At 39.5% G+C, this 15,392-nt stretch overlaps 1 protein-coding gene across 4 annotated transcripts in view; it reads left to right on the plus strand.

Moving 5' to 3' along the window:
- Window positions 1-15,392, plus strand: part of FAM194C (family with sequence similarity 149 member C) — a 70,013-nt gene that overhangs the window by 11,502 nt on the left and 43,119 nt on the right. For 2 of the 4 annotated variants that reach the window (XM_034431572.3, XM_034431573.3), the window contains exons 5-9: window positions 489-680; window positions 3,041-3,190; window positions 4,756-4,876; window positions 6,330-6,461; window positions 12,726-12,846. In XM_034431572.3, coding sequence (XP_034287463.2) covers window positions 489-680; window positions 3,041-3,190; window positions 4,756-4,876; window positions 6,330-6,461; window positions 12,726-12,846 — 716 coding nt within the window. The remainder of the gene's footprint in view (window positions 1-488; window positions 681-3,040; window positions 3,191-4,755; window positions 4,877-6,329; window positions 6,462-12,725; window positions 12,847-15,392) is intronic. The other 2 variants (XM_034431574.3, XM_087883737.1) reach the window with 1 other exon arrangement.

Below are 15,392 nucleotides of genomic sequence, written 5' to 3' on the forward strand. Positions count from 1 at the left end.
TAGCTTGGGCCTTAGACATGTAAATAATAACATCGTGTAGTGATCCAAATTGAAAGGACAAAAGAAGATTTGGATCATGTGGAGCGTGCATACAGCATCCTTCAGGAACACCTTAAACCAATCCATCTTTCCCCAAAATTGTGCATCAGCTATAAAGTACAGTGATGCAAATGGAGAAAAATGCACTGCTGTTTTAAAGTGTTTCCAAGAGATACTACACGCATGTCCCTGTATCACAATTTGTCTTTTGCATCTGGCTCTGTGCAAAGGAAGGTATATGATTTAATTTCCTAAAAAGCTCGGATTCTAGCTCTCTGCCAGAGCTAATCTCTAGAGTCGGAGTGCTTTTGTGGTTGTTGTTGTTGTTGTTAAACAAAATACCCTCAAAACTCTTAGCTTGCTCAGTATGGTGTTATTTGAAGTTCTGATTCTTACTCCTCCGTACTATATCTAACATGAAGTGGTGCCATTGTTTCTTTTCCTTTTAGAGAACATGAGAAGTCTGTAGCCATAGCAAAGTGCCATGTGAGACCCCTAATACTGAAGAATTATCCAACTGTGCACAAGTCACCATCTCAGGCCTTGAAAAGAGCTTCCCTATCTCAATTAACCTCTGAAATCAGACGTTCAAAACTGAAAAAGTTATTCTTTTCCATTCCTGATGGAACATCTCTGATTTAGTATCCTTATTTTGCCAGGAAGCAAATTGGTGGGTTATTGTTACACTTACTAAAACCTGTTAGAAGTATGCAGTATTGAGGGCATGTGAACAGCTGCTCACTCATCCATTTGTTCTCTTGGTCTAGCTGCCACCTTTATGTGACTTCCAGGCATTTGAGTGCTGCTATTTCAAAGCCTTCATTGAATAAGAACTTCTCACCTTGTTCTGAGGTTGTGGCCTAGTCATAACTGCTCTACTACGATGAGATGCTTCAAATATCTATCATTGAAAAGTACATGACATTGGAGGAATCCTAAATCAGTTTCACTTGACTCTCACTCCTGATATATGGGTTAGCCATGACCAAACTTTCTTGAAAGATACTGGTATGCATCTTATCTAAATTGTACCAGATCACCTGGATTTATTTCTCCAATAGAATCAGTACACTTAGAACTGTTCTATTTTTCAAAACTTTAATACTTCTGAAAGAGCATCAAAGCCAAACATCTGCCCAGAGGTGTGCATGCTATGCAATTAAGAGGATTCTTACTCTTAATTACACCCTAATAGTCCCTGTCTGCCTCTTCCTCAGGTATTGGTTGAAGGAACTGATTGAATGATTCAACCCCCTGAGGTCAGAGACCTCCTGATGAAAAAGTTGGCTCCGCACTTCTTTTATGAATATGTTATCAAATCAGTGGTGAAATTCAACTTTTTTTACTACCAGTTCTGTGGGTGTGGCTTGGTGGGCGTGGCTTGGTGGGCATAGCAGGGGAAGGATACTGCAAAATCTCTATTCCCACCCCACTCCAGGAGAAGGATACTGCAAAATCCCCATTCCCTCCCCACTCCTGGGGGAAGGATATTGCAAAATCTCCATTTCCACCCCATTTTGGGGCCAGCCAGATGTAGTATTTGCCGGTTCTCTGAACTACTCAAAATTTCTGCTACCGGTTCTCCAGAACTTGTCAGAACCTGCTGAATTTCACCCCTGTACCAAATGTGGTGAAGCAATGGAAGAAGTGAGGAGAGACAGCTGCTCAGTCCAGAGTAAAGTCAAAATCAAAAGGACCCAATTTTCCTGCTTCAAAAGCAGAATGGACCTGGAAGGTAGTGTCCCAGGACCGGAGAGGAAGAGTTGGTGGTCATCTCAACTTTTACCATCCGAATCTAGTAACCCAATCTTACCACCACCCTTGTAACTACTTGGAATTTAATTTTCCAAACTCAAGAAAGTGATAGTTATTAGTGCCACTAAAGCCATGTGTAGTTCAATCTTAAAGGGGATGTTGGAACAAACTGTGAGTCTGTGCTGGCACTCCCATGACTGAATATTATCCATTCCATTTCACACAACATGAGTGTAGAATTAAATTCTACAAATCTTTTGCCTTCTCTCTCTCCCTTCTTCCCCCTTTTTAATTTCCTTGACATCCACTTGGCTATGGCTTATTTGGAACTATTTCACAGAAGAATATGCTGCATTTGATCTTGCCACTAAACTAGGAATTTTAAAAAGGCAGCACATTATTTTTCATATCACTATGATGGCTCAAATGACTCTTTCTCTTTTAACAATGTGATTTAAACAAAGGCCTGGATGGAAAGCCTTTATAACCCCTTTGTTAAGAGTTCATTATTTTAGCTAATAGATTCATTTGCTGTGATGGCATGGGTTATGAAAATGTGAGAGGGAAATAGTCTCTCAGGCAGGCTGTAGGACAGGATGAACCATTCAGAGCTCCATTAGAAAGTATTATGCTGTAAACTGGAAAAGATTTCACTACTTGTAGGTTGACCAAGTTCAGCATGTAGGTAGGTACAATAGTCTTAGGGCATGGGGTGATAACTGGAAGTTACCCACGAACGTGATTGCATCAGGGTTGCATGAAAAAGTTTTTGCTGATGCAGAGAAGTTCCCAATTCTTAACTTTCTCCTTGCAAACTAAGTCTCTTCCGTGCTTCCTTCAGATGATTTCTGAGCACCACAAACACAGGGGCAACTGCAGGAAAAGTTCAATATATGGGTCTCTCCTCCAAGCATTATGAAATAATTCCAAGCTATGAAGAAACTGTATCACCACATTTGATCTGAAATATTAACGGGTGTCAGTTACATTCATTGTCCCCTGTGACTGAACATGCCCAATGTGGGAAGTTCAGCAGGAAGTCATCCAAGGATTGCCCTTGAGGAAGATCTATAGCACAGTGTTATTTAAACTTTTTTTTTAATCCTCTCACATTATTTTATTAGACTCATATTGAGGATAGTATCACCTTGCAACTTCAAAGGGCCCAAGAATTTTCCATACTCTCTGAATGAATAGCTAAGTAAACATCATTTTCATGTGTCCTATTACTTGACCTAATTCAAAGTTATCCATCCGGAAATATTGCAGTTTTCCAGTTTCCCATATGCTGCATAGGAAAGGCAATCACCTTTCTGTTTCAGGATGTTCCAACTCAAGGATTTTTAGGCATGTTTTCCCCAGGCCACTCATGTCTATCTTATTCCTTTAAATCAAGGTGAGTGTCATTAATTGATCCTAATTGTTTGAAGTGGGTAGAAATGCAACAGGGAAAGCATCCATTAATTGATAGGTAATCGTTGAATTATTAAATCAAAAGAAATATTAGTGTATTACTAGACCAATTCCATCAAACCAATGGTTGAAACAAATATTTTCATATTTACATTCAAATTATGTTAGTTCTCTTGAGACTAGCCAAATTTCCTGTAAGAGAAGTGTATGGTCATTCAGAACATCATAATTCTATGTGATTTCTTCACAGGATCTTTTTTCTGTTTAGTACATTCAACACCGTGGCTGCAAAATTTCATTTTGTAATAGTAACCACAAAAAACATAAAGTTATTAATAAATGCCCGTAGAAATGCATTCATTAGTGGAAAATTATCATGTAAGAGGGAAATTATTTCAGTTGTACAGATGAATAATCAGAAAAGAGACTAGTACAAGGTGACATAACTAATCAGTGTTATGGGACTTTTAAAATCAGGTCAACTAGATAGATTTAATCTGGCTATTTTATTGTTATGATTCCCATCCATCACTCTTTTTCTAAGTGAAGTAATTAGATATCCTGAATCTCTGGCTTTAAGGAGCATGTGATATGGCAAGCTATTAATGGCCTATGTTAAAAGCTTAACCCACCGGGTGTAATTAATGATGATGCCACATGGTGTAACTAGGAGAGAAAAAGGTCAACAAAGTGATGAGCAATTGGAATACATTTCAGAAGTGGTATGTGTGAGACTAACATAAAATTTGGCCTGAAATGATGGCATGAGACATTTCCTGAGAAATAAAGAGCACTGAGTACACAACAATTGAGGGAATTTGGGAAACCCCACAGAGAAGAAGTGGGAGCTAGGTAGTATAAGTGGAAATCCTGCTTCTTCAAGGAGATATAACATTAGGTGGGTTAGATAAGTTAAAAGTCTGAGGAACTCAATTTTGAGTTTAGCATATATATTCATGACACTTGTTCTTCGAACAGATAGAAATGGGGCTTTGAAACATCTATTAAGACCTCACTTCAGATAGAAATGTGTTATTTTAACTGCAATTTTATCTAACAACAACATTCACTATTGTGCAATGATATTAAAATATGTGTACTGCGTAGTCTTCATATTTGCAAGAACTCAGCTACCATGGTATAATTCTATCACGACCATACTGTAGATAGGAGAGCAATATACATCATGATGCAAATTACATCCTGTATGAACTTGTGTGTAATCACATCACAAATACAAAAGGGCAGAGCCTGTGTCATGATATCACCTCTTTTGTTTTGCCATTTTGGCATCACCATGTATAGGAGCCAACACCCTTGATCATAGCTATGTTGTATTGTAAGGACACTAAATGGATAAAAAATACAGTATAATAGAGCAATCCACTGAGGCAGAAATCTGGGCTTAGGACCACTGAATTCCTCAATATTTATTATGCATATAATATTTTTGCAATGAGAAAAGCCAAAAATATTACTGGTTAACATCTTCAGCAGCAACTTTATAGTGTTATTTGCTGTGACTTGACTGTTTTTCCCCTTACTTAGCTTTTCTGTGGCGTTACTGATGAATCAGTCAGGTGGGATAGTTAGAGACAAATATGGCAATTTAACCCATCGCTGGAACTGGTATTCCAGAAAAGAAGTTCTACAGTCATTAGATTTTCAGGTATGAATTTGGATTCTTGCTAATGAGACACCCCCATTGCTTTGGCACTTTTAAACAATTACTGTACAGTTTTTAGGTCAGTCATGACTTCAATTGAGTTCAGATTCTACAAATACCAGAGAGCATGCATTCCAGGGGCGTCAAACACACATCGTCACAGCAGTGTCATGTGATGTATCGCAACTTTTTCCCCCTTTGCTAAACCGGGCATGGGCATGGCCAGTGCGTGACACATCTGGCCCACGGGCCATGAGTTTGACATCCCTGATGTATTCGGATTGATTCTTTGTAGTTACTACTTCCACATTTTAGACCCTTGTGCATTGCCACCAGCAGTGGTGGGATTCAGTCAGTTCACACCACTTCAGGAGAACCGGTTGTTAACTTTCTGAGCAGTTTGGCAAACTGATTGTTGGAAGAAATCATTAGGGCAGAGAACTGGTTGTTAAATTACTGGAATCCCACTACTGGCCACCAGACACTGAAACATGTTTTTAAAATATGTGTCCTTACTACCATATGGTAATACTTGTTCTCAAGAATTGGACCCTTACAAAAAAAATGCATTGACAAAACAGAATTTGAGGCAGGCAGGCAGACAGACAGAGAGACAGACAGACAGACAGACAGTAGATTACAGTGAAATAAAGTGGCCACAGTTACAGAACCCTCTCACTTTTGCTGCTAATTAGTTCTCATTTGGATTTTTGCAGGTCTTTTTGCATGGGAGCTTGAGATTTATTCTTCCTTTCCCAATGCTACCCATGGTACAAGAAGTGATTAAAAAAGCAAAGTGTTCCATAGGGTCGTGTGATGTTTATTTTTGCTTCCTGACATTTCTAATATGAATATGAAATCTGGGGCTTCATGACCTTTAGAGCAAAATGATTGTTTTTATTTCAAAGCCTCTATTGACACCAATGAGAGCGTTTTGTACATTGTGAATAATGTCTTCACAGACATTGTCACTCATTAATTAAAAAGTTTAAGATTTTCTCAAGCCAAGGTCAATTCCTGGTTAACCACGTGAACACAGCAGTGCAATTTCTTGACAGTAGTTTAGAAGGAGTTTGCCACTTTTTCCTTTCCAGGATGTAGATCATCATCATCATCATCACCAACAACATCATCTCAGCCTAAAATATATTTCCTAGATTTTCCACACTGAAATACTAACCAGGTACGGTGGTGCTTAGGTTTCCAGTCTAGACAAAGTTGGCCAGGTAATACCACCATCAGTATAATTAATGTAATATCTAGTGTAGACTCGAAGTTTCCATTTGTCTCAGATTGTGTTTGCTGTGGATGTAAATGCATGTGTCAGTTTCAGCCTATGTGCATCTTTGCTAGTCCAGTTAAGAAAACTGTCAGACATGAAATCAGTGGGAAAGTATCAGTTCTGTATGAACCTGCCCCATGACTTTGATTTATCTTTTGTTTTTTTATTTCTTAGATAAATGAACAGTTAAAATTAAAGGTTCTTAGCCAAAGTTCCATGACCATTACTTTTGCTGCCTTGAATGAAACCATCACCTTATCTTTGATAAGACCTGGATGTCTGCATGGATGCAAAGCTGATAAGCAGGTACCAATCACCTAATGAAAGCACCCCCAGTGTTTATTGTTGTTTTTTAAACAGAGGGTTGATTTCCAATAAAGGGCTGGCACAATAACAAGATCTCTCTGCATTCTGTAACCCTAATAAAATGTCAGGAGAATTTCTGCTTGCCCATTTTGTGTCTCCAATGACCTACTAGGAGAGACCCAGTCGAGAAAGCATTGAAGTAGCATTGGAAAGATCCTGTTGTGGCCTGTTGGCTGTCAGCAGAGCTAGCTGCAGAGTCAGACAAGGAGGAAGTGGTGGGGGAGCCTGGGCCAGCTTCGGAGGCTTTGGAAGTCTCTGATAAGGAAACAGAGACAGAGGCAGAGCTGGGGCCTTCCGTCCTCCCCCAGGTGGAGAGGCAGCTGTCTTTGGGGCCTGAGCTGAATGAGGGGGAACAACAGATGGGACACATCCCAGATGCACGTATGCGCAGAGAGGAAAGGAGAGCAAAGGAAAGCAATAAGCTGGCTCTCAGGGAAAAGCAGATGTGGACGCTAGCGAGCCCCTCCCTGGCTGGGAAATAACTAGTAGGGCTTTGGGAGTGGCTGGTTGTCACAGACAACTGTTCATTTTCTCGTATACAGCAAGCAATTCACATTCCTTGGCCAGAACCAGGTTTGCTGGGACTAATTATGTTTGTTTTTGTTTATCCACGTGAATAAAAGACTGTTCCTACCCTGTTTGAAAAGGAGTTTGTTTTTACTCATGAGTAAGTGGCTTATCATTACCGTATTTTCCAGAGTATAAGATGTACTTTTTTCCCTCCTAAAAGAGGCTGAAAATTTGGGTGTGTCTTATACTCCAAATGTGAACCCGCCCACCTGCCGGCCCCCAACCTTCGGCCTCCATGTGTCCTCTTCCTGGCTGCAGGGATTGCCACCGACAATGGCTTGTGTTTTTGGGCTCTGTGTATCGCGTTTTCAGTCTCCAAACACTCCATTTGAGAGCCCTTCAAGGCTGCGGGGATCGCCAAAGCACGTTGCCGCCAATCACCTTCTGAAATTGTGACGCATTTGGAGGCTGAAAATGTGACGCGTGATGCCCAAAATGGCTATCCAGAACAGCTGCTGCCTTCTTTTATCTCTTCTGCGCTTTGCCCACTTTAGTCACTGGAGCTCCCTCCGATGATCAGCTGTGCTTTTGAAGCTGTTTTTTAGCCCCAACCAGCTCCAGCCTCAAAACCAGCGAGCAAACTAATGTGCTGAAGCTGACCAGACTAAGGACTAGCCAGATGAATACCTGGTAGGCAGAATTCCCTCCCCCTATTTTCCTCCCCAAAAACTAAGGTGCGTCTTATACTCCGGTGCATCTTATACTCCGAAGAATACGGTACTTGCTAAGGCTGGGTCAGAACAGATTCTAGTTCAAATTTACTGTCAGTTATGAATGGTCCCTGGGTGACTTTAGGCCAGGTAGTATTTCTCAGCCAGCCTATTTCACAGGATGGATTTGTAGGGAAAGTGGGAGAAGGAAGAGTGCAGGCAGTCCTCGACTTACAATAATTCACTTAGTGACTGTTATAACGGCACTGAAAAAAGTGAGTTATGACCATTTTTCACACTTATGACTATTGCAACAGTCCCATTGTCGTGTGATCAAAATTCATACGGTTGGCAACTGACTCATATTTATAACCGTCCTGGGATCATGTGATCACCTTTTGCGACCTTCTGAAAAGGAAGGAAGCCAGATGGGGAAGCCAGATTCACTTAACAACCGTGTTACTAATTTAAGAACGGCAGTGATTCCCTTAACAACTGTGTCAAGAAAGATCATAAAATGGGGAAAAATTCATTTAACAAATGTCTCACTTAACAACATAAATTTTGGGCTCAATTATGGTCATAAGTCAAGGACTGCCTGTACTGCCTGTACCATATTAAATTGAAACAAAGAAGGCACCAACGCTAACAGATAACAGAAAGCATGATTGAGTATCATGCTAAGGCAAGTGTCTGCAACCTGCGGCTCCAAAGCCGCATGCGACTCTTTTGTCCTCCTGCTGTGGCTGAGACAGAGAGAGAGAGAGAGAGAGAGAGAGAGAGATACCTGTATACCACAGAAAAGAAAACACCAGGAGCCACAAAACCTGGGTAAGCATCGCTGGGGGATGTGTGTGTCATGTGACTGGGTGGGAGTGAGTGACGTTGAGTTGGCCACGCCCACCCAGGTTTTGTGGCTCCCAGTGATTTCTTTTCTGTGGGAAACGGTCCAAATGGCTCTTTGAGTATTTAAGGTTGCAGACCCCTGTGCTAAGGTGATTCCTGTCTTCTAATGCTTGAATAAAACTTATTATTATATTTCATTACAGTATCATACCGTTATAACCTTATACCCAGTTTTTCTGCTTACCAGCAAAACTGAATTCTATAAAAGCGATAGGCAAATTATACCTCATTCCATCTTGTTCCCTTCTCCCCCTACACCCCCTCTGTATACAATGCACACTGCACTTGACTCTTTTCAAATTGCTTCCCTGGAGTTCCATTGACCTTTGAAAGAACACCCCCAGGAACTTTGCCGAAACCGGCAGTAAGGACAACTTTCTTTCCAGAAGGAAATTGCTAGGTCCCTTCCCCCAAAATATTTATACAGTGTGGATGCACTTTTGTGGAAAGACAGCCTTTGCATTAAAATGTTTTATGACTCCACTGGATGCCTTCACAGGGTGGCTGAATGACATATTTATCAGCCACGTGGTGCTAATTGGCCCATTCTTTAGATTAAGAAGTCATCGTCGCTTGTCATTTCCTTCTCCATCTCCTACTGCTTTTATATTTATCCCCCACCCAGACATGCAAACAGACACACTGCAAAAACATACATTTTAAATGGCTTTTGTTAAGCAGAAACAAAGAAAACCTATGGGTCCAAGCATTAAGGAAATGAAAAATGGTTTGAAGATGAAATCCTCACGTATGCAATGTATGTATGTATGTATGTATGTAAGTGGCCCCATGTTGTATCTGGCAATTTCGAGCACTTCAACTGCCCTTTCAAGACAGTTCAGGAATGCTCGGAAAGTGGGAAATCCAGCAGGACTGGCGCTTTCAAAAGATTTATACGCTCAGGGGTGGAGAGAAGAGCATTTTGAACACATGGATCTGGCCATATCTGTGTTTTAAAAAGGGGCTTTTATATGCGAAATGTGTAAAGATGAGATACAATCACTCATTCCATTTTTTTTTCTTCATTCTTGCTATCTTCCAATCCTCTCTCTTGTTCCTTGCTAAAAATTAGAGTGAAAGAAAAGGTGTGGGATGTTTATTTTCAAGGAGAAAAGATGAGAGACTTTTCTCCTTGAAAATTGGTCTCGACCAGTGGTGAAATCTGAACCGGTTTGTTACTGGGCGCGCTTACGCAGTTTGCACTACATGTGTGCTGGGCAGTACATGCCAAAAGGAGGCTTGGGAAGGTAAGTAGAATAGCAAGGAGGGGAATCAGCTGTGGCGCACGATCTTGGGAACCTTTTTTTTACTTTTTAAAAGCATTTTTTACTACCAGTTCGGGCGAATAGGTAGTAAAAAATGCTTTTAAAAGGTTTTTTAAAAAAGGTTCCCAAGATCGCGCACCACAGTTGTGATCTTCAGAACCTTTTTTTTTATTTTTTAAAAGCATTTTTTACTGCCGGTTCGGGCGAATAGGTAGTAAAAAAATGCTTTGAGCAAGTAAAAAAAAAAGGCTCAGATGATCACAGCTGTGCCATGTGATCGTCCAAGGCTTTTAAAAACTTTTTTAAAGCATTTTTTTACTTCCTATTTTCCCGAACTGGTAGTAACAAAATGCTTAAAAAGTTAAAAAAAAAAAGTTCCAATGATCACATGTCACTCAGCTGATTGTCAGAACTTTTTTTTTTAGATTTTTTTTACTACTGGTTCGGCAAACTAATAGCACTTTTTACTACCGGTTCAGACGAACCGGCCTGAACTGGTATCATGTTACCCCTGGTCTCGACCCTCCAAACATGTACACCTTTTCAGCAGAGGGAAAACGCTGCTATCAAGCAAGCTGCTATTAAAAAAAAGAGAATGTTCCCCGTTCCTATACTAGACAGCTTGTAGCTGAAGCACACAATTTTATAAGGTTTTGTTTTTTGAAGAATCTAAATAAAGGTGATTTTTTTTAAAACCCAATAAGAAAGATATCAGAACAGATGTCTTTTTGCTCAGTGTGACAGCTGAATAACAGCTCTTTTGCTATTGTTCGTCACAGATCTATTGCACAAAATAGGCAAGACTCTTTTATGCTCCTTCTAGCACAGAATTATTTATTTTACTCCAGCACCAGGAATTACAGAGATAACTTCGGATCTATATGGAAAGTAAACTGAGTCTTTTAATGATCAATTAATAGTATTACTAAAGAGCCGTGGTGGCGCAGTGGTTAGAATGCAGTACTGCAGGCTACTTCTGCTGGCTGCCTGCAATTTGGCAGTTCAAATCTCACCAGGCTCAAGGTTGACTCAGCCTTCCATCTTTCCGAGGTGGGTAAAATGAAAACCCAGATTGTTGGGGGCAATATGCTGATTCTGTAAACCACTTAGAGAGGGCTGTAAAAGCACTGTAAGGCGGTATATAAGTCTAAGTGCTACTGCTATTACTGGCAACTCTCTATCATGCCATGTCTCAGAATGAGCAGAATGACTATAAGATTTCAGTTCTGGTAACATCCATTGCTAAATCTGATAAGCAGTGGTTTATCTGAGGTCTTATTTCTTACATGGTGCTCAATACTCAATACCATCACTCTGCTAAACAAATAATTCCCTCAACACTGTCAAACTATTTAGTAAGTCTGCAGTACTATTAATCTTCTCATCGTTCCCACTACCCATCTTCTTCCACTTATGACTATATGACTGTAATTTTGTTGCTTGTATCCTTATGATTTATATTGATATTGATTGTTTCCTGATTGCTTATTTGTACCCTATGACTATCATTAAGTGTTGTACTTTATGATTCTTGATGAACGTATCTTTTCTTTTATGTACATTGCGAGTGTATGCTCTCCTTGTCATAAGTTTATTTGTCAAGCATATTTAAGATAACAGGTAAAAGTATAAACATAATTTGAATACATGAAAAGAGTAAGTAAAAAGGAATATTAGGACAGGGACGGTAGGCACGCTGGTGCACGTATGCACACCCCTTACAGACCTCTTTGGAATGGGGGGAGGTCAACAGTAGACAGTTTAAGGTTAAGATTTTGGAGGTTTGGGGAAGAAACTGCAGAGTCAGGTAGTGCATTCCAGGCATTGACCACTCTGTTACTGAAGTCATATTTTCTGCAATCAAGTTTGGAATGGTTTACCTTGAATTTGTATCTATTATTTGCTCGTGTATTGTTGTGGTTGAAGCTGAAGTAGTCATTGACAGGAAGTACATTGTGACAGATAATTCTATGTACTATGCTTAGGTCAGACTGTAGTCGGCGTAGTTCTAAGTTGTCTAAGCCCAAAATTTGAAGTCTGGTGACATAAAGTATTTTATTGCGGTTAGAGAAATGGAGGACTCTTCTCGTAAAATATCTTGATTGTATTTATGTCCGATATGCAGTGCGGGTTCCAGACAGATGAGCTGTATTCAAGAATTGGTCTAGCAAATGTTTTGTATGCTCTAGTTAGTAGTACAACATTACCAGAGAAGAAGCTACGCAAGATTAGGTTATGTGTCCAATCACACTTGGCCAATAAAAAATTCTATTCTATTCTATTCTATTCTATTCTATTCTATTCTATTCTATTCTATTCTATTCTATTCTATTCTATATTTTTAACTGGTCATTCCAGAGGTTGAACCTGGAGAACCCCCACATAATGGTTTTGTCCACTAACCTATCTTAATAATATTTCACTTATTTCAGCTCTCTTAAAGTGTAGGTTTTATTAAGAATATAATAAAAATCTAAGGCTTAATTGTTTTTGGAGGGAGATACTCTTGCAATATTTTCTTAGTAATATTTTCTTATTAATGTAATTGACTTTTCTCTTCTCTTCTCTTCTCTTCGCTGTGCTGTGCTGCGCTGCGCTGCTCTTTTCTTTTCTTTTCTTTTCTTTTCTTTTCTTTTCTTGGCTGGGTCTTACCACATATGATGTCATAGCTAAGAAAAAATAAATGAAATCCAATCCTTGGTCTGAAAAGTCACTGGATTCTGCTATTGTACATGATGGCTGCTTAGATTTCCAGATGCCATAATGCAGTATTTTTATAAAATAATTCTCATGTCCCTTTTTCCTTTCCAAAGTTGACTTTAAAAAGCATTGAAGCTGATGAGAAAGAACATTGGAGAAGAAGCCTTATTGACATTAAGAAGAGGTTTGAGAAAACTATAAAACAATTTATAAACAGTGTTTTGATGATTTCAGGTATTGTCATTATGCTGAGTTTATGAAATTCACACTGCTTTATTAATTAATGTGTATAGTCGTGTGCTGTCTCATACAAATATATACCCTCTCCTTCATAATAACAGAGTGGTGATAAAAATTAAATTTGAAATGAAATGAATAATGGTACGAATATGACATTGTCTTAATTTTCAGAATTTCAAAAATTTCAGAAATGATAAAATGACACAGAGAAATATGACCAGTGGTCAAATCCTGCATTCCAAACTGTTTATCTGAAGTAACTGTCAGATGTAAATGCCTTATTCTCTAATGTGTAAATAGTGTACAAACAGGGTATCAGGGGTTAACTTATTCTTCACTTCTTAATGTATTCATAATTCACCACTCCCACATATAGCTCCACCCATTGTATATATAAGGAGCTACCTACACCCTTTCCCTTGCTTCTATCTGTGAATATTCAGTGAATATAGAATGCCTATTGTAAATAAAAGAATATATAGTTAAATCTTTAACTCTTGCTAATCTTATTGAGTCTGATCCTGAAAATATTGCAACAAGCTGGTAGCAGAGGATGGTTAATTGACTCAATAAAAAACTTTAAAATGTCTAAGAAAGATAGGCCCAACACCAGGGCCTACAGCAAAGAAATGGAAACGGAACAAGAAATAACCAACGAATCCACAAACGCAATTTCGAGAGAGTCCGAAGAATACACCACTGAAGACGAAGAAATAATTGATGACCAGGAGGAAATCGAAATAGAGAATAACGAACTCAGGTCAGAGATATTAAAACTATTAAAAAGCCAGAAGAACGATGAAAGCCTCATCGCGAACCTCCAAGATATGCTGAAGAACAGCGGAGCAGCGAGAGAGAAAAACATCACTAATGAAAAGCCTAAGGACCCAGAAATAGTGAGTGATATGATTGCGGAGAAAATCATTACAAAGAAGAAAAACGGTGATCCCGCGCGAAAATTTGAATGGCAGCCATCTTGGTTTCAACAGGCCTCCAAGATGAGCGAAGCAGAGCCAATCAGCAAGCTCAATTCAAAATTTCTGGCGCGAAAAATGTTATCAGACAACGAAAACGAAAAAGAAGATTCAAACACCTCAGAAGAATCAGAACCAGAAAGTGAGGACGATCCAACAAAACACCAAATAAAATCAGCAATGAAAACGCTCTTTGCTGCATTTGGGCCAAAACTGAAAATTACTAAAAAGATGCCGAAGAAACGAGCGAGCAAGCCAATGCCTCAAGACCTGCCCGCTCCCATCCTGACTACAAGAGCGCTGACGCCCGAACCCAGAGAGCCCTGCCGATACCGCCCTACGCCGCAGACCGAAGCAAGCACCAACGCCCTCAATAGAAGAGGAAGAGCAGCCACCGTCGTCAGGACTCCCAAAGTCGAACCAGAGACCGACTCGTCTGAAGAGGAGCAGAGCGAACAAGCCGCAATGGGGAGAACCTTCCACGACGACGCCGAAGAAGAAATGAACAACGCGCATGCGCGAAACTACGCAGACGGTCCGGGAAGACATGAACTGGAGAGAAGACCATGCAGACTCGTAGCGAGCATCCCCACGCCGTTTTGCAATTTTCTGCATTTACGAGACCACGGACTACCTCAGGTTGTAAGTAATGGACCCAATAATGTCGGAAATTTACCCAGTGACTTCCCAAAACTAAGGGTTGATGGCATTAATTTACAAGAATGGTATCAACAGCTCCAGGTTGTCTTTATGAAGGAAAACTTACTGTTTTTTATCACTAGTCCCCCAAAAAGACCTTGGACTCTAAAAATAGATTGTTTACACCATAGAGCTTTTTTCTTAATAATATCTAGTGTGTCTCCTGCAATGTATCACAGCATTAAGCCAAATTTGACTGTTTCAGAAATTATTCAATGCATGTTTAATTTGTTTCACAGTGACAGTGTAGCTACCACCACAAGGATATCTAAAGATTTCTTTTCGTCTAGGGTAAAACCAGGGGTTTCCATAAGTGAACATTTAATATCTTTGAACAAAATAAGAGCTGAACTGCATTTGAGGGGGGAGGTGATTTCAGACCAAACAATGAAAAGTGTTATTATCAACTCACTTGATCCATCATGGGACAATTTTATGTCACATTTAGACACAATCAATCTAGGATATTTATCCATAGAAAGTCTATCCAACAAATTGATAACAGAAGATAATTCAAGAAGGAATCGTTCTAACAATCACACAGAACACAAACCATATAGGAAAGTAGCTTTCCAAGAAAAATATAGTGGAACATTTAAATGTCATAATTGTGGATCCAGGGAACACAATAGAAGAGATTGCCCAAAATTTTCAAAAGAAAGATATAGATCAGAATACAGAAACAAATACGATTATAGACAGCCTTCCATAGAAAGGCATAGATATAGGAGCCCACCAAATCACAGAGAGAATAGAGGGGGCAGAGACAATTCAAAGGATAGAAAATCTGGTTCACTGAATGGATTAAATAAACAAGACAACACTAACACACAGCAAAGTGAGAACAATAATTGGCTTATTGATTCT

The sequence above is a fragment of the Pantherophis guttatus genome, chromosome 2, assembly GCF_059756535.1.
Source record: "Pantherophis guttatus breed Tessera chromosome 2, ASM5975653v1, whole genome shotgun sequence".
NCBI classification, from domain to species: domain Eukaryota; kingdom Metazoa; phylum Chordata; class Lepidosauria; order Squamata; family Colubridae; genus Pantherophis; species Pantherophis guttatus.